General features: G+C 49.5%; 1 protein-coding gene across 3 annotated transcripts in view; it reads right to left on the bottom strand.

The window, feature by feature from the left end:
* Nucleotides 1-18455, bottom strand: part of ppargc1a (peroxisome proliferator-activated receptor gamma, coactivator 1 alpha) — a 36126-nt gene that overhangs the window by 8087 nt on the left and 9584 nt on the right. The window contains exons 3-8 of one of the 3 annotated variants that reach the window (XM_041964940.1): nt 10535-10729; nt 9395-9520; nt 6873-8208; nt 5922-5967; nt 5639-5712; nt 748-1984 (exon numbers count right to left, since the gene is read on the bottom strand). In XM_041964940.1, coding sequence (XP_041820874.1) covers nt 748-1984; nt 5639-5712; nt 5922-5967; nt 6873-8208; nt 9395-9520; nt 10535-10729 — 3014 coding nt within the window. The remainder of the gene's footprint in view (nt 1-747; nt 1985-5638; nt 5713-5921; nt 5968-6872; nt 8209-9394; nt 9521-10534; nt 10730-18455) is intronic. The other 2 variants (XM_041964941.1, XM_041964942.1) reach the window with 2 other exon arrangements.

Below are 18455 nucleotides of genomic sequence, written 5' to 3'. Positions count from 1 at the left end.
GGAAATGTAGTTCTCACACAGAGCTATGATGATACGAGTCTCTTTTGAGAGGGGTTTTGAGACTACATTCCCACAGCCTGGATTTGGCTTTCATCTCTGGGGATGTAAAAGAGGAGGGTTTGCCACTCAGTAAAAACAACAGCTGCCGCTTAAAACAATAGCCCCGGCATCAAACAAAAAACAGGAGCATGCGAGGGAGCGGGTGAGGAGGGAGAGGGGGGGTGAGAGTTAGGAAGACACTCAAATAAAACTCCCTGCCTAGAGATTAAAACTCATACTGTTCAAAAGTCCAGCGCCTGTGGCACGTTTCATGTCCCGTTTTTTTCTTTTTTGTTCATTGCGTGTCGTTTCATGGAGATCGCACCATTTAGCCGCTGCTTTTTTCCCCCCTGAAGTGCCACCTGCTTTAATAGGCGGCATTTAGTGAGTTGCTGACAATTTGGTTAGAATCCATTCCACCTCTCTTTCACCTGTTAAATCTCTCCGTGTAAGGCATGCCAAATCTATCCTGTATTTAGGCCGGCAAGGCGAAGACTAGCAGGGGGTCAAGAACCCACGCTAAGAGTCTCCAGGGTCGATCCTGTCTGACACCGGCTCTGACGACTGATCAGGCCTCTTTTACACTCCTAAGCTGGATCCCCTGCCAGCTCCGAGCCCTGTTTAAACTGCATGGGTGGGGAGCAACCGGGGCGCAGCCAAAAGGGGCGGGAGGTGTGTGTTTGTGTGTGTGTGTGAGAGGTGACTTACCAGGAGGAGGGGCGCCTGTCAGGTGAGCTGGAGAGGGAGCGCCTCCGGTAGTGCGAGGAGGAGCTGCGGGAGCCGGAGTGGGAGCGAGAACGGGAGCGGGACCCGCTGCTGGTCCAGCAGAAAGGCCTGCTGGGCGAGAGGAGGAGGGAGGAAGGTGGGGAGACGGAGCCTCGTGAAGGGGAGCAGCTGGATGGTGGGGAACAGGAGGGAGAGCATGGGGGGCAGTAAAAGAGTAGGTCCAGAGGGGTGCCCTCCCACGGGTAGAGGAAGCGACTCTCGCGGCCCTCACCCAGCTCGAGCTCTTCGTGGAAGGGCAGGAACCCTGGGTGCAGGTAGCTGGAGCCAGGCAGCCTCTGGGAGTAGTAGTAGTAGTAGCTGTCCTCTCCCGCCTCAAGGGACTGAGTGGCTGCAGCCTTATCTGGTTTGCTGCCTGGTTCTCTCTCCTGGCCACCCTGGCTATAAAGGGCTTGTAAGGGGTGGCCAAAGTGCTTGTTGAGTTCTGCTCTGATCTCCTTGTCGCACAGGAGCTTCCGGCAGGTGGCAGAAGGGTGCTGTTGGTCCCCGTCGGTAGTGGCCTCTTGTAATGGGATCTGGGTGGTTTGCGTGAGGGTCTGCTTCCCCAACCCCTGGACCTGGGCTGCTTCTCCATCCACAGGGGCAAAATTCTGCTGCTTAGCCAAAAGACCAGATGAAGCTGATAATGGAGAACAAGAAGATGAAGATGATGAAGAGGACGGTGGCATGGCTGAGTCCTTACATTCGACATGCCTGTCCTCCTGTTTGCCTGCAGTAGGCAGGGGAGCAGCAGCGGCACCTGAGGTAGCCGTCATCGCTGCTGTAGTCATGGTAACAGTGGCTGTGCCGCCGTCCTTCTTAGCGCTAGCCTGGCAATAGTCATGGTCGCTGTAGCCACGGGGCGCCGCCCGCTTATTGTTGCTAGTGCTGCGATGCTCCTCAAGGCCACCCCCCACTGTGTGTTGGGTGACGGAGTAAGGGAGGGCGGTGGACGCTTTGCTCAGCTGGGCATAAAGCTCAGTCTGTTCGGGACCCTTCCTTGTGGGGCCCCCGCCTGAGGCACCTGGGGCCGGGGCCAGAGCGCCGGGGCCCAACTCGCTCAGCCTGGCTCTTTTGCATGCCAAGGCTGAGGAGGAACATGAAGACAACTTGGTTTTGAGCGATGCTTTGAAAGGATTCTCTTGACTGGCTTTGTGTGGGGGCGTGGTAGGTGGTGTCAGACCTGCAGAGGAAGGAGAAGACAGAGGGGTAGGTGGGGGCAATAAAATGAAAATGGAATCATAATGCAAACCTCCCCAAATACCCCCCCCCTCCACCGGTCCCTCACTCATCTATAAACTCCCAGGTCAGTTTATGGACAGTGGACACAGATACATGCCTGATTAAAATATTCACTTTCACTTGGCCTAATCCTGATCTCTATTTTATTGCAATCTTGACAGATTAATGTAATGCTTGGTGTAACTTAATATGGTGGTGCTGTAATACGGATGACTTGCCGTCCCCTTCCTCTCTGACCTTGAAAAGATCCCTTTTCATGAAGAAAAAAAAAAACCACAGCACAAAACCTCGGAGAGGACAAACCTAATGCATCGGATGAAAAAAATTAAAGTACGTGTATCATATCTCTGCCTACTTCACATAAATGTCTGCGCTGGACAGCAGCCAATTCATCTGAATAAAACCAAAGACCTTTTTTTTTTTTATCGGCCTGAAAGAAAAATCACCGACATGACGGCGCACGCGTTTCAGGATTATCCAGCACCATCTCCCTTTTCGGTAGCTATGTCACTACTCTTAATATTCATGTTATCATGCCTGGTGATGTTGCCATGGCGAGATGTCTGCCATGTCAGAGAAGCACAGGAAGTAATGGCGAACGGGCTGTCAGTCTTCTCAGATGGCATGTCCCTCCTGCTCGTGCCTTCCACCCCCCCCACACCACCCACCCCCGCCCCATCTTTCCCCCTCCGCCTCCTACAGATTTACAACCAGACAGATGGCAGTTATATGGGAAGTCCTGAGATGAGCCCACTTTATGGCATTGTTAATGCACTCACACAAACAGCCGCCGCCATTACTCTCATTCTCGCTTTCCTCCCCTCCTTTAGTCCCGCATTCTCGCTTTTTCTCTCTTCCTGTCTGCCATCTTCCCCGGATCAATCTCTATTTCTCCCTTTCCGTCTCCTTTCCTATCCCGCTTCTGTCTCGCACAGAACAAATGTGCCCACACACACACACACACACACACACACTCGTCACTAACCATCTCTCGCTGGAGTCAAACTCAGGCACTTTGAAACACCTACGCTCTCCCCTCTTCTTTGCCTTTCTTATAATGCACATCATTCTTCCCTTGCTGGTGAATTGCACCAAATGACAGCTATTAGTATCAAATCCAGTGTTAGAGTATGCACGGGGAAGACAGCTTGGCAAAGAGAGTGTGGGAGCCTGATACATAAATATGCAAGTTTCTGAAGCCACTTGCTGTGTTTGGAATGCCTGATCCAACGGCTTATCATCCTACTTATTATCTGGATGTGTCTGTAAGGAGGTCTGCAAGCCCCCACTCCCCTCCATCCCCCTCTTTTCTCCCCTCTTTCTCTTCCTTCCCTCAGTTCTGATCGTGATGCAGCATAGACATACTGATATATGCACTATGCCAATGAAATGAGCTATGAAAAGGAGAAGGGAGAGAGGGAGAGGGGGTGCTACACAATGCCTGAGGAACTTCTGTTTCACCAATGAAGCACCATCTGTCCAAAACAATGTGCGCGTGGGGTCATAAAGTAGGAGCCATTAGCGATGGGGCTGAAATAAATCAGAATTAGATAAATATGTGCCTCTCAGTCAAACTTGCAAGTGATGGATGATCCGCAGACACAAACACCAATCATGAAGCCACCGGAGAGAAAACGATGGAGCCGGCGAGCAAGACAGAGAAGAAAGAGGAGGGTTTTATCGTCTTTTCTTTTCTTTTTTTTTTTCTCGTCCAGCTGTAAATTGAGAGGAGACCTCAGAGCGAATAACAACTCCGCGCTTAAAGAGTTGATCCGGCGGTAAGCCATGCAAATAGCAACACACAGACCACCCCAGTGTCATGAGATACAGTAATTAAAGACAACACGGCAGCGCAGGGTAAATCTATTAGCTTGGTGGAGATTAGGCCAGAACAGTCAGATCCCAGGGGGCCGCGCTGCCTGTTGTAGCTTTCACAGCACCTCTCTGAGAAGTGTCATGAAAACATGCAGCCAGCAGTCACACATGTTGCTATTATTTGGCATTCAACACCAATTGGCTCAAAATATGCACGACTCGGCTGATAATTAAACGCAGCTCTCTCTGATACAGTAACCATTACTACTACAACTTGTCATAAAGGCATAAAATAATGCCTCACTGGCAGCAATTCATGGAAAGTTCCATCAGTGAGTTGCTGACGTGGAGCCGCCCACCTGGATAACTTCCCTCTGGTTATCAGCAACGTCACCGTAATCTCTACTGTAGTGGAATGTTACTCTAATATCTGCAAAGGCCGTGTAACTCCAGGCCTAAAAGGATTCGCCTCAACTTACTGGGATCTATATCCATCTGCCTCATACGACGCATGACACAAAAGCTAATCCCTACAAAGGGGGCTCAGTAACCTGGAGCTTTCTGGACTAATGACTTTCCTGCTAATATTCAATCCTGAATTTGCGCAGCACGGTGAAGTCAGGTGAAGGGCTTTATTCGACCGCGCTTGTAAAATGGACGCGGCGGAACAGAACGGACGCCCGGCTTTGGCCACAGGTCAATGGACTCACCCGCGTGCAGTAAAACAGGAAGAAATATTAACCGTGCTTGATTGCCCCAGAGCTTAAGCAGCCCTGCTCTTTCCCTTCTTTAGGTCTCAGCGGGCGTCCCCTTTGACCCCGAAAGCTTATCTACACAAAAGGGTTAAACAGCGCTGCGACCAAGGTCAGAGGGACAGACGGAGACCTCTTGCGGTCTGATGTGCTGCAAATTTCCATCCCCCATGAGAGCTACACAGACGGTGCAGAGGGCAGACATGAGGTATGAATGAGGAGCATTTCCCTTGCTGGTAAATGAATACCTGAAGGGCCCAGTACACAGTGTGAGAGACTAAAGGACAGCCATTTTGTTTTTATTGACCTTAGATGATTAATCTGAGGGAGACGGGGGGTAATTACAGGCATCATTCGCACAGAGAAGAACAGAGAGACATAACCCCCAATTCTGCAGCGTTCGCTGACATTCTCTTCACTTTTCTCCCATAATTACCTTTCGCCTATAGCTTTCATCTGATTTAGTTAATTATAACGCAATAACACAGAAAGGATGGCGTCAATAATAATGTAAGGAACCCTCGCACTGACTCCATTTACAAAACGGCGTCCTTTGCATACAGGTCTTAGCACTGGAAAAGTGCGCCCAAGTCAGGTGATCTAATTGCCCGCATGTCTCGGGATCGAGGGAAAGGAAGGCACGAGTGAATTACACTGCAAAACCAATTAAAACAGTAACACTGTCATTTCAATTTTCCTATGATGTGCAGGCTAAGTAAGCTGTCCATCAGAGAGCATTAAGATCTGACAGAGGAAAAGCATATTAACTCTTTGGTAACAGGGGGAGGGGGAGGTGGTGAAGGACGGGAGGGGTTCGCTAATAAACCCCTGAAGAGATTGGAAAGCCTAATCAATACTCAGGGACATAAAAATGTTCTCCTTTGCCTTCACCTTGAACTCTGAACTGTGATGGAACTATCGAGATGTGGGAGCCAGAGTTAACCCGTTATTAGCTCCAACGGGGAGGCGAGAAATCCCACCGAAACAACAACTACGTGTGTCTGAAATAATCTGAAGCGCGTGCTTACCTGGGGTTCCAGCAATCTCCACACTTAATGTGCGTTCAATGGTTTTGTTCTCAAATGGTGATCCCTTGTGGTCACTGGAAGACAAAAAGAAAAGCGCAACAATTTACTTCCAGGGTGAAGGTGGGACGTTGAATGCTTTTGTGATCTAAGAAATGGAAATGAGTCACAAAAAATGCCTCAATTTGGTTTCTAGTCTATATAGCTTTCTTTGGCTTTGGCTTTTTTTCTGTAGTTTGTTGGTGCTTTTTGCCTGGAATAATGTGGAAAAACTTCTCACACTTACTTTGGAGACTCTGGGGTCAAAGGAAGTGGCAAGGTGGTTGGTTTGGCTGCAGAACACAAAGGAGCATGGGTAATTATTGATCTAGGTATAACACTCATGGCAGAAGAGAACAGGTCCACATTCTGCAACAATTAATCTCAAATTGGCTCGTTAAATGCAATTATTACTAAGAAAAAACACCCATTAGAAAGTCTTTCTGTGGACACTATTGCACGAAGCATATCTTTTTAGATTGACCCCGTTTTAACAATTTATTCTCTTAGGATAGACTGTTCACTCTGTGAGGCAGGATGGAGTGATGGTGTGCATTTCACAGGTGTCTAGACACAGACATACCCCGCTCAAGACAACAAATAGATCGAAATGGAATAAAGACACAGAGAGACGATGCCACAAACAAGACACATGACAGTGGGTGAGCCCCTCCCTGGACAATAAAGTCATAATCGCATGCACCAACAGCAGAGGAGGGGAAAAAAGAAGGAAGAAAGGAGAGTCAAGGAAGCTTGTGCAGTTGCCCGAGGCTCTGGCCGACTTGCGCTCCAGCTAAGGGAACGTGGCTTTAGTAGCACGACGCTAAAGAGCAACGCCCGGGCTGTGAGTCCCAATGTACATATTCAGCACACTCAGCTCAATCAGCCAAAGGTGGTTCAAGGGTCGACTTTATGAATACCAGACGCACAGAAGCAAGACAAGGCTCGCCCCTTTTCCCACCCCCTCCTTTTGAAAAAATTGCAATGGATTTAAATTTGAAAGAAGGCCTCCGGGACTAGCAAAAAGCATTGGCTAGCAGGCTGTTTGTTGTCATTGTTGTTTATGCCCTCAGAATGACTGTTAGATTCGTATTAGAATAGGGGTTAGTTGTGAAGTCAAACTGGGAAGTGGTTAGAGCAGGAGAGGGAGAAGAGAGAGCAGAGATAAGGCCAGTGGGGGGGATGCAGTCATGATTACCTAACAACGGGTGGCCCTGGTCGTCGGGGTGCTCGCTGAGTGCCTGCCTGTGTGGGTACCCTTGCCCTTGTATGATGCAGGGAGGGGCGGGCTCTGCAATTCTAGTATCTGGGAAGAGTGGGCTTGGTGGGCCTTGTGAGAGCACCGCTGCAGGGCTGCCCGTGACACGGTCATCATCATCATCATCATCAACACCATCATCATCATCATCATGGTCAACATCCTCCCCATGGTTTAGCCACCCCAGCTCTAGTCCAAAGCCCAAGTCTAGCCCCGAGTCTGGCTGGCTAACCCAGCTCTCTAGGTCGAAGGCGAGAGGTGACAACAGGGGTCCTGAGTCAGACTCTTCAACCTGACTCTCTGCCCGGTTTTTACAATCAGTGGTCCCTCCCAACTCTTCCTCCTCCACCTCAGAAACAGCCTGGGCTGGGCGCTCAGACCTCTTACCTGCTGATTTGCTCAAAGTGCTGTGTAAAGGGGTGATCTTGGGTGGGAGTAAGTGGGCTCGATAGCGAGCGGGCCTCGGTTTGGAGGTGAGCAGCTGGCTAAGTAAGGGGTGCCCCAGCTTCTCGTCTCTTTTCTTAATAGTCACTGTGATGTGCCTATGCGGTGCACGGCTGGCACCGTTACTGTTACTACGGCCTTGCCTGCCAAAGCCCTCACTAGCCTGAGTGGCGCCCGCAGCCTCTCGGCAATGCTCACAGCTGTGACTCACCTCTCGGGGAGGGAGGGAATAAGAATGCATATACCTAATAAACCTAGCGGCGGCCAGGCGGCCCACATCGCCTGGCGGCCTTCCTTCTTCACTGGGCGGCCCGTGCTCCAGTTTGGGGCGGGCATGGCCGCAGGTGGAGGTTCTGTGGCCGACAGGGATAGAAGCACCCTCCGACTCCTCAAACCCGTCATCGTGACTGCAACGCTGCCACTTCCCAGCCCCAACACCAGCCACACTACACTCGCCTGCAGCCCGGCTCTCACCTCGCTGGTGATGCTGCTGCGGCGGCTGCTGCTGCTGCTGCTGCTGTTGAGATGGTACAGCTGACTTCTTCTTGGAGGCGGTGGAGGAAGAGGAAGACGAGGTGGAGGAGAGGGAGGAGAACGAGGAGGTGGACGACGAGGACGGCGAAGAGGAGGAGGAAGACGCGCCAAGACCCAAGCCACTCTTGTCCCTGCTACTGGCACCCCCCCAGGTGCTCTTGGCTTCACTGGCTTTGGTGTGGAGCAGGATGTCATCAGTGGCCGTTAGGTATTTCAGCAGCTCAGTGCAAGGCCGCCTCACGGGGCGGTTCTGTTGGCTGGAGCCCCCTCTCGCTTTGCCATTCCAGGGGCTCTCCGTCTGTGCAACACAACAAGACAGACAGAGAACATCATTTAGTTTGCTTAAAAAGTAAAGTTTCGCCCCCCTGTTAGTGTAGCTCAGTTGATCCAGTTGTGAGAAATGTTAAGTGCTTCATTGGGCACAAAAATAAAAGCAGAGAGGGAGGGAGCCGGAGAGAGGCTGAAAGAGCGACTCAGACAGCCTGAGCACAGTGGTAGCCCAACTGTCTGGGAGGCAATGGTGGGAGTGCGGTCCGCCCATCATCTTAATTGCGTGGCCCTCCGAGCACCACCGCGCCACTCTGTACGCGCACCATGTCCTCCGGGAGTCCTCATTCGCTGTGCTCCAGAAATGGATGACTCAAAGGCACAGTATGAAAATAGAAACTGTGAGGAAGGTTGACGCACTCCATGTGCAAACACAGTATGCACAACTCACACAAGTCTGTGTGTGTGTGTGTGTTGTGTTTACCACACAATATGATCACATACAGATGCTTTTCAAATTCAGAGGACTTTAAGCACTAGGGAAAGCAGAACAAATAGAGATTTCAGACACGTTTCCCCAACAAGAGCAAATGATCAAGGGCTGGAAGCTGTATGTGACACTGAACAAACACTACGTCAGGTTCTGACATGAAATGCAAACACATTACTGGAATGACACACTTCTTTTATTCATATTCATAAACATATGAAGCTTCCACGGACTAAAATTCATCTCAAGCCCAACCCCTTTGGAAAAAAAAGTCCTTTTGAGAGCCATCTAATGAGAGCATAAAGGCTGATATTTTGATCTTGACGTCTCAAGGCATCAATCTCGCCGCAAGAGCGCCTGTCGCTGTATTTTTTTTTCACATTTTTTTTTTTCCAACAGGCACCATACCAAGGCGGATAAGTGGTGGAGCTAATGAGACAACGGTGCCGATGCCTCGCCTGGAAAGCCCAACAGCAATCAGCCTGTTTTCATTACGAGATGGCCCCCTGGGATAGCAGACTAGAGCAGTAGTCTAACATCTTCTAAAGGCGGCCACCAAAACAAGAAGAGCGTGAGAGGGAGGGAGAAAGAGCAAGAAACAAGACAGCGCAAGAAATGAGTGAGAGATAAACAAACACGAACAGAAAATGTGTGTTCGGGAGTGAAATACGCAGCATGGCAGTGCGCGTATTTGTGTGTGTTGGTGCGTGCGTGTGTGTGTCCCTACCTTGACGACGGCAGGTGGTGGTCTGATCCGGTGGTTGCTGCTGGCTGCATGGTTCTGTGCCTTGCCACCTGTGTATTGATTATAGCTGAGCTGGGAGTTTGCGGGTGCCAGAAGGAGCTTCTTCAGCTGCGAACGGACCCAAACAGAACAAGAGAAAGTGGCGGAGGAGAGAGGGGGGAGTGAGTGTGGGTTATGCAAATGACCATTTTCTTTCAATTAGACAGCCTGCGCTTTGTGGAACCGAAAGAGAGCGACGGCGCGGTCGGAAAAGATGAAATCGCTTCGATATTTAAGAGATTAGACGTTTTTTCAGCGGTTTATAGTACGCGACAGGACAAGTCTTTGTTCCTGTGAAGGTGTTTTTGTGTACACAAAGCCAGGCTCCTGTAATGTGATTGAATAAACACTCTCGGGCATGTGGCTAAAGGTCATTTTGAAGGGACCGGCATGGAATAAAATGGACTATAACCGAACATAACATAACATTTCAGGTCAAAGCCTTTAAGCGAGAGGAATGCCCAGATGGTGTGGTTGTGTGTAAAAATAACAGCACAAAGGTAAGCTGACTTCTCATCGAGAGGCCTGTCTCTTTTGCCAAAAAAGATGACTCGGTCACAGGGGGATTAGTCGAGACCCACTGAGAGTCGACGAGATGAGATGGATTTCTTTTTTTCCCTTACTTTCATTATGTGCCGGCTTGATTTCAGGGCCCGTGGCACTGTGTCAACCGTAGTTGGCCCCGCCACAGTGTTCGTATCATTGAATTGGCGCCACAATAGCACTGTTATGTAATTAGCACTGAGCAGCAAACGCACTGATCCATTCCATTTACTTCCCTCCTCCCTGCATCTGCATCTCTGAATGCTCTGACGACACATGCGGTGAACACATTGTGGCGAATGTGGCAGAGTGTGGATTGGGCACTGCCAAACACTGAAGTCTTACAGACAAATGGCCACTTTTAGTGCCCAGTCTTGTTGAAGAGTCTTATCTGGTGTCTGCCACAGACTGGCAAAAATAATTTAAAAAAAAGCAACAGTGTGTGCAGGGTTGGAGGTCATTTCTCAGGAATGGCACAAGTTTTGACCCTGGAGCGGTGGCGATGGGGGAATCTCGCGAAGGAAGAGCTGGTGGTCTTACCAGGGAAGGCTCCTCAGGCTCTGGGGTGCGCGGCGAGCCGTCAGGGGAGGAGGGACAGCTCCGGTCACTGGCATTGGTCACGTCCCCATCTGCCAGGGCCTCAAACGAAGGCAATCCGTCCTCATCCACCGGGATGCTGTCCAGGGTCTCTGTAAGCACTGCCAGCAAGTTGGCCTCATTTTCTTCATCTATCTTCTTAGGAGGGGGAAAAGGGGGAAGACAGAGACAGAAAAACAGAGAGACAGGGAAAAATAGGACGTTTTAGTCAGGAGAAGTTGCATCTCTCTTTTTTTTCTACCAGGGAAGTAAAGGTGGTGGGTGGTTGCATGCAGGCTTTCATTGTTAATAGAGTAGGAAGACTCTTTTCCCTCTTTTTTTTTTTTTTTTTTTGCAGCAGTAGAGCTGGCTCTATTCTGGCAGCCTTTTTCAAAACAAAATTCTCTCCCTGTGCAAGTGAGTCAAGCCTGTCACTCATATTTTAAGCACGCAGCTTACTGGACCAAAATAATATCTCCCCCAAGAAACCCATTACCAGGGCTGACAAGTAGCAAGTATCGAGGGAAGACAGGGGTGGGCCGGGGTGCGTTGTGGTATGGAGGGGTTTGTGGGGGGTAAAGGACAACAACGAGTGGAAGTTGACTCCCCTCAATCTCCCCCTGCCCCCCGTGGAATTGCGACACGATCGGCTTCCCGTCAAGATGTTTGCAAGCATTGCTCAGATAAGGCGAATTACCACCCGTTAATGCTAAATAAACGTGATATATTTAAATTCTGGTGTGACAGCTGATGTGCACGACGGGCGGGAAGTTACCATCAACATTTCATGAAAAATAAAGCCCGTCCTCGCCGCTCAGCTCCTCTGTGATGCACCAGAGGGGCTGTGTGTTTGCTGCAGCTGGCTGTTTAATAGCACAGATTAGAACTGTGTTTGAGAAATAAAGAGACAGAGAGGTGACTGCGCAGAGAGGCACGGAGATGAAAGAGGCGTGAGCTGCTAACTGTCGACATGGGAGAGCCACAGTAACCACGCGTACACGGCGTGCAGAGAAAAAAACAAGACAGGAGGAAAATGCATATTAAGAGCGAGAGAAATGCAGCTTGCTTGACAAAAGGGTGTGTGTGTGTTTGTGTGTGTGTGTGCATGGCTGTGCCTTTGCGCAGTGACAAGTGACAACAGGAACTGTAAGTTCCAGGACCATAAAAGCCCAGGGGACTTTAAGACAGCGGAAAGATAAACAACGTCGTCACCCCGGGATGTTCTGCGGCCAGCCCAACAAGAACAAATCCCTTTATGCACATGGCAGGATTATCATCGCTCGGCGACGGTGTGTGGCCATCATTATGCCAAGGGGGCCGCCAACCTCTTAGATACCAGCCCCAGAAGGCTCGGGTTCTTACGTGCAGGAAATTTAGCCACCCACTCGTTCCCCTCTACCCTGCTGATTTTACACAATTACATGCCCGCTGTGGATGCCACTTTTGGAGCGGGTTCAGATTCACCAATGAGATAGCGGCCATCTTAATGCTCCCCCCCCTCCAATTTTCATTTATAGATGACACAGATATCTCGGACGTTCAGTTAGCTAGCTAACGGTGAGGAAAGCGCTAATCTGATGCTCATTGAGTAGATTTTCTCCGAACAACACGAGCACTCAGTCATTATTAAAAAATGATAAAGGGGACATATTTCACAGAGATAACACGACGTAGACCGGGGCCACGCCGCATTGGCAAGCAAATGCCTTGCAGGAAATTGCTCTGTATGAGGTGGCATGCTGTTTAATTACTTGCATGAAGCTCCAAATCCACTGTGCTGGAACCCTCCGCGACTGAAACGTTCACCATTTTCCAGCATCCCAAGTTATTACCTGAGCACTAAGCGGGTGGGTATTAACCGCTGATAAATCCGGAGCCTTTTCTTAGCCCAAACATACATCCTTGCATGAGAAATTGAAAGCGGGATCATTTTAGATTATCACAAATGAGTCTTTAATGAGCCAGCCATCTGTTTAGGTCCAACCTCACCGAATATCCAAGCACGGCTGTGCTTGGGTGGGGCGTTACTCACCTCTCTAGATTAAGTTCAAACCTTTGCATTCTGTAGAAATTGCAGCCTTTGCCACTCTGCGACACTCGTTACATTAAAAGTTGAGGGGAGGCTGTGCAAGCTTCGTTATGTCATGGTTTGAAAAGGATTGGGGAATTTCTGAGGCTGTGGCGGGGCTCAAATGTAGTGATTTCAATCCTGTTTCAAAAACCTCCACCAATTGGCAAGCTCCCACAGGCACACTGTATCCCCGAAGATAACCCAGAAGGGACTCTCATATTCTGAAAGAGACACTTGTAAAACCCTGAGTCGTGATGATCATGCTGCAGCCGCTGCTGCGGCTCTAGTGGAGGCACTCATAGGCCAAGAGGGGATTTGAGAATCTGGGGTAAAGAGCAAACCTCAGTGATCATTTCTAGCCTGGTGAGACCGCGATCTAATACTCCTGTCCAGCAGGGCGAGCTTTTCAATGCCAGCTTAAAGGACCACACCAAAGTCAATCTTCTACCAATGGCTCGCTTGCCCCTTGTATATTTATAAACAAAATCTCTGTGTGGGTGGACTCCGGGAGCTATGGCACCCAAAGGGGGTGACGCCAGGATAACCTGGCAACCCGCTGACGGCCATGTCCACTTATATTGATTACTCCAGCAGCTGCTGAGAGGAAAAGAGGGCAGGAAGAACAAAGCGAGAGGAGAAAAATTGTCTCGGTGGGAGCACTTTCTCGCCCATCCCGCTTAATGGACCTCACCGAATTAAAGAGATCTTAACAATCCTGGGCTAATTGTGGGATCACAATATATTAACCCCGCTCCAATTCTAAAGGGTGCCATTTTGTGGCTGTTTTATTCCAAATGCTTCAATTAGCCATTAAACATGTTGGCAAGTGCTGGCAGAGCTTCTCCCCCCCCCTCCTTCACCCCCAGCTTCCCCACGTCGGAGAAAAGAAAGCCAACTCCAGTTGTTCATTATTAGGTGAGGCCCTTTTGTTATCAGGCAGGCTGTATTAGAGGTTGTCCTTGCCTTTAACTCTTTTATTGAGCTCCACGGCTCAGCATTTGTGTTCCAGGAGATACTATTCACACAGCTGATAAGGGAAGGTGAAGGTGCTGTTTTAAACAAACACTCACTTCTGAACACTGGGGCAAATAGCCAAATTAAATCTGCTAATTGCTTCTTGAGGATTCCAAGCTCCTGAGCAAATTTGCCAGGGATCAAATTTTAACGAGCTTTTCGGGGCAATGCATCATTTACATGTTAAAAGGAACCAAATGTGTTGTGAAAGTGCCAGAACGACAGAAGTGATCGCTGAATAACACCGAGATGCAGTTTCACCAGCCCCGCCGTTATCTTCAAATGAGGAGCAGAACATGTGGCAGACACTCTGGATGTGGGAAGATAAAATATCTCCCATTAAATGGGTCATCTGGTATTTAAAGTACTGTTTATTCTCACTGTCTCTTTTTGCTCACTCTTTCCCTCTTGCTCTCTGCAGATAGAGGAATAGCATCCAGTTAGTTCAGACAGAAAACATTCTTAATAAATTGGCCCCCAAATTGCGTGGCGGGGTTAAATCTGTGCCTTGACAATTTAATTGCACTGCTTCATCTCAATCTTTATTTTTTTCCCCCTCCGCTCTCTGCTCTGTCAGCTTTCAAAAACATTCCCTTGGATGAGGTTAAGCGACTCGCCAGACCTTCTAATCACGGCACAATCAGAAATTGCGGGGGGTATGCGCGCACGCGACGAGCGAGGGGGGTCGTATCAAGTCGTCACATCTTGACTCTGCCAAGAAAAGCAGCCTTGGATTTGATAAACAAATAATGTCATTCTGTGTTATTACCCCCGGCCCCCAGATTTCAGAGGAAATAAATCAACGTCAGCCTTGCCGTTAAGGCGTTAGTCAGGCCTGACACGTCGGCCGGTCACACAGGCACAACATATGGGAGCGGGGAAGGGGGGAGGAAGGAGAGGCAGGGAGGGTGAGGTACGGCACGATGCACGGCGGAGAGACAAATCATGGCAGCCGCCAGAGATGTCTGGTCATTTAGCATGAGCTTACTGAGATGGAGAGAGGGTGATTATGGCCTATACGGAGCGATGAAACCATACATAACACTGTTAAGTCCCTCTGTGCGTCTGAGTGTGCGAGGCGGCGGTGGCACAGTCTGACGGCGTTCCAAATCATAAAACTAAATGTTGGACCTCCATCATGGACGGGGCTGCGATCGGCTCTGGAACGCGCAGCAGCGAGCGAAAGGCTCCTGTCAACAGAACATCTTGTTATTCTGAAACTGAATTTCCCAAGCAAATGATCCAACGGGCGAGATTATCAAGGGTCGACATGCAGAGAGGACAAAAATCACAGCACTGGTGGCTTAGAGTGTGTCCATGTATTGATCTGAAAGGATGGTCTGACTCTCCTCTACTGTCACTGGTCTGGGTGCAGTATATATTCTGGTTTATCATGACGGTTTGAGCTGTAAATTGCTAAATCTTGTACCCTCTAAATGCAGACAAGATTGTCCGGACCAAGCAGCAGGCGGCTGATTTTAGGCTTCTCCATCCTACTTAGCTATAATACCACAACTGGCCTTGTGATAATCCCCTCACCCTGGCAGGAATTCACTATTTCGTGCCTCCATTTAAACAAAAATGGCAGCTCTGGGAATGAAGAAGGAGCACTGCTGCAGGGGCTGACCGTTTACACGCCGGACGTCAGTCTCGGTTAAGAAGGGGTTGTCAATGAGGAAACGGGCGGACCCATCAATGAGGACCAGGATGTGTGTGTGTGCGTGTGTGTGTGTGTGTGTGTGCAGAGATGATGCATCTCCTGGGAACCATTTGAGACTGTTAGAGCACTATCAGATGAGCTGATGAGGGAAAGAGAGAGGAGAAGAGAGAGTGAGGAGATATCTGTGTGTGTGTGTGTGTGTGTGTGTGTGTGTAACAGAGAGGGAGAGAACTGTTGTTACACACTCTGACACAGGCCAGATCCGATTGAGACACTGACCCAAGGGATGTTAGCAGTGCTGGTCTTTCTAGTTTTCTGTGGAAAAATCCTTTGACCGGTAACCCTGCTGCTGCTGAAACCGACCACCTGAACTCTGTCACACATCTGCAGAGATCAGCTGAGGCTGTCACATGCCTTCAGACCCACCAGGCCCTTCCTGTCCAGTGTTGCAACGGACCCCGGAGATCAGCAGCCGTAAACCCCCACCCTTACATTTATGACTGATCCATAAAAATAACCTGATAAGTTTCCAGCCAAACACAGCACAAAATGCATACACACTCCTGTTCACATCAGCTCACACGCATCCTCACACAGCTGTCCAAACAAGCGATCGGATCGCAGAGGAGGGAGTGTGTGTGTGTGTGTGTGTGTGTGTGGGGGGGGGGGGTTCGGCGGCGTCCTGGTGGAGCCTCCCCATCTACGGTCCTGCCCCAAGCTGCTGTTGTTTTCCTACTCCAGCCGTCCAACAGATGGTCCAAGCAACCGTTTGCTAACACCACAGAATCACACACCATCATAATGATTGGACACTCACCCTTTTGTTTTGGCAGCTACTTCCCAATCGGCTTGGCACGAGGAAGCACTGATTGCTGTGATTACTCCGACTTTGACTTGCTTTGACGGTCACAGCAGGAGGGGGAGGAGGGGGTACAGACATTTGGAGCCTCGAAGAAGGAATATTCAGCTAGATGCAGAGATGGGATGAAGAATGGTGCTTCCCTCGGCTTTTTTCGCCTAATGGCATGCAAATAGCTATTTGCTTAAGTCGGCAGCTCTGAGTGTGCACCACTAAGCAAGGGCCTTTGAACACACTGTAACACTGTTGATAATGCGTTGGAGGAACACAGGGAGGAGAACAGAGCGAGTGCAGAGACAGACAGAAAAAAGGAGCATGGAGACTGTTTCCAATGTCCGTCTTTCTAAAAGGACGCTGCCACATTTCCTGGCTGGAGTGTAAGTCTGCCATCAGCAGCCAAGCGCAGCTATCCATAAAACAATTACACACACACACACACACACACACACACACACACAGAAGGCTGGTCACTTTGGTTTTGACATTTACATAGATTTTCAAGGGGAGCAGAATGGACCAGAACTTCTTGTTTTTCGCACCGAGGACTCAGCGTTATTATCCGCTGCTGACACCACCTTCACACACTTCCAACCACACACACAGGCGCACACCTGCACACAAATGCAGCTCCTGACCTTTCAGGCCCTGCCAAGCCCATCGAGGGTTTGTGGCGTTTCATTTGTCACCGTAATGTCTTCCTCGGAAAGACGCCAGCGCAAGGAGAGCCAGGGTACAGTGGACAAGATATAGTGGTCTACAGTGCTTCAGACAAAAGGTGTGCTCCTGTGTCATTGTCCTATTCTACATCTCTGCGCGCATGTGTTTGCGCATATGACGGGGGACGCAATATCACAAATTTATGGTAATTGAAATGGCGGAATCTTTTGGTGGAAATGCAGTCAATTTGATTCTGCTGCAAAAAAAAGGTCACCCTATTCAATTTGCGCTCAACGGCACACGAGGTGCGACGGGGAAACACCTGAAAGCAAACGATCTTATCAAGGCCTCACAGGCCTCGCCACTTACCCAACTGCATAAAAGCTATTTGCTGATTACTAAATAAACGCATTATCTTTTACCTTGACTTCTGCGCGGGTTGAGTGTGTGCCCCCGTCGCTCCTGGATCCAGGTAGGAGGCTGCCACCGCAGTGCGCGCGCCTCTTATCCGCGTCGTGACTTTGTGAGCGCGTTATCTGAGCAGTTCTTGTGCACTTTCAAGTGCCTTATGTGCATGGGCTGCACGTGTAGCAGCAGCGGACAAACACGGCGGGCTTCGCAAGCCTCTGCGTGTTGTGTGAGGGGGAGCGATGTGGGGGTGCGCCTGTCTTTACAAGCAAAGAAATGAAAACACATCAAAGAATGGCGCACTTAAGTCGATGCAATCCCAACTCGTTGATGTGATTCAGGGATACTATGAGAAAGGATGAGGGGGGCATGAAAGCTCTCAGACTCTTTCTTTGTAGCATCAACATCGAATGTTGAGCCGTGCTTCATCTTAATCTGGGATCTATTCTCTGTGGAATACTGATCATGCTACCTTGAGTCTGGATCGCCTCGCTTTCACGCCGTACATTCAGCTGAGTGGACCCTCCGCACCTGCACACACTTCTAGGCTGCGAAATGTCTGCCAAATGCAGAATGATCAATGTCACTGACCACTTGATGACAAGCGTCCAACACTTGAAATCCCTTCCCAATCTGCCCGTCAACTTATTATACAACACAGCCCACAGACATATGAAAAGAGGTTTGGCCGGCCACAGTGTAGCCTGAAAATGGTTTTCTGGAGAGAGCTGATTAACAAGCAGACGATTTTAGAGCTGTTGACCTCCGGAGGTCAACAGCACTGTCATGGCGGATGAATGCAGCAGATTTCTCCCTGATACACCACTTCACAGTTTCACAATCCACGTATTTTACAATTCACCTGATAAAACCATGCTTGCTTTCGCTGTGCTTATGCCAGCTAGTTGCATTCTGCACCAAATAGTATTTTCATACAAGCAAGTTTTTTGTTTGACAAAAAGTAGAGCGGAAGGACCGTTTTCTATCTGCGGCGGCCAAATGTCTGTAAAAGCTCCTGCTTTCAGTTTAGGCTCAGGAGCTACTGATTGGGCAGCAAGTGAGTCATCCAAGCATCCAGTCACTCATGCATCAGCAGAGCCTCGGAGAGAGCCTCTTGAACTATTTGAGGCCTGTGCAGACTTAAATGCTTCAGGGGGGAAATAAGCTGGAGCTATAAGCATGCAGTGCACATCATAAAGCTTAGTTAGAAAGGGGG

Source organism: Chelmon rostratus, chromosome 23 (assembly GCF_017976325.1).
Source record: "Chelmon rostratus isolate fCheRos1 chromosome 23, fCheRos1.pri, whole genome shotgun sequence".
NCBI lineage: Eukaryota > Metazoa > Chordata > Actinopteri > Chaetodontiformes > Chaetodontidae > Chelmon > Chelmon rostratus.
This window is presented reverse-complemented; position numbering and strand designations above follow the sequence as displayed.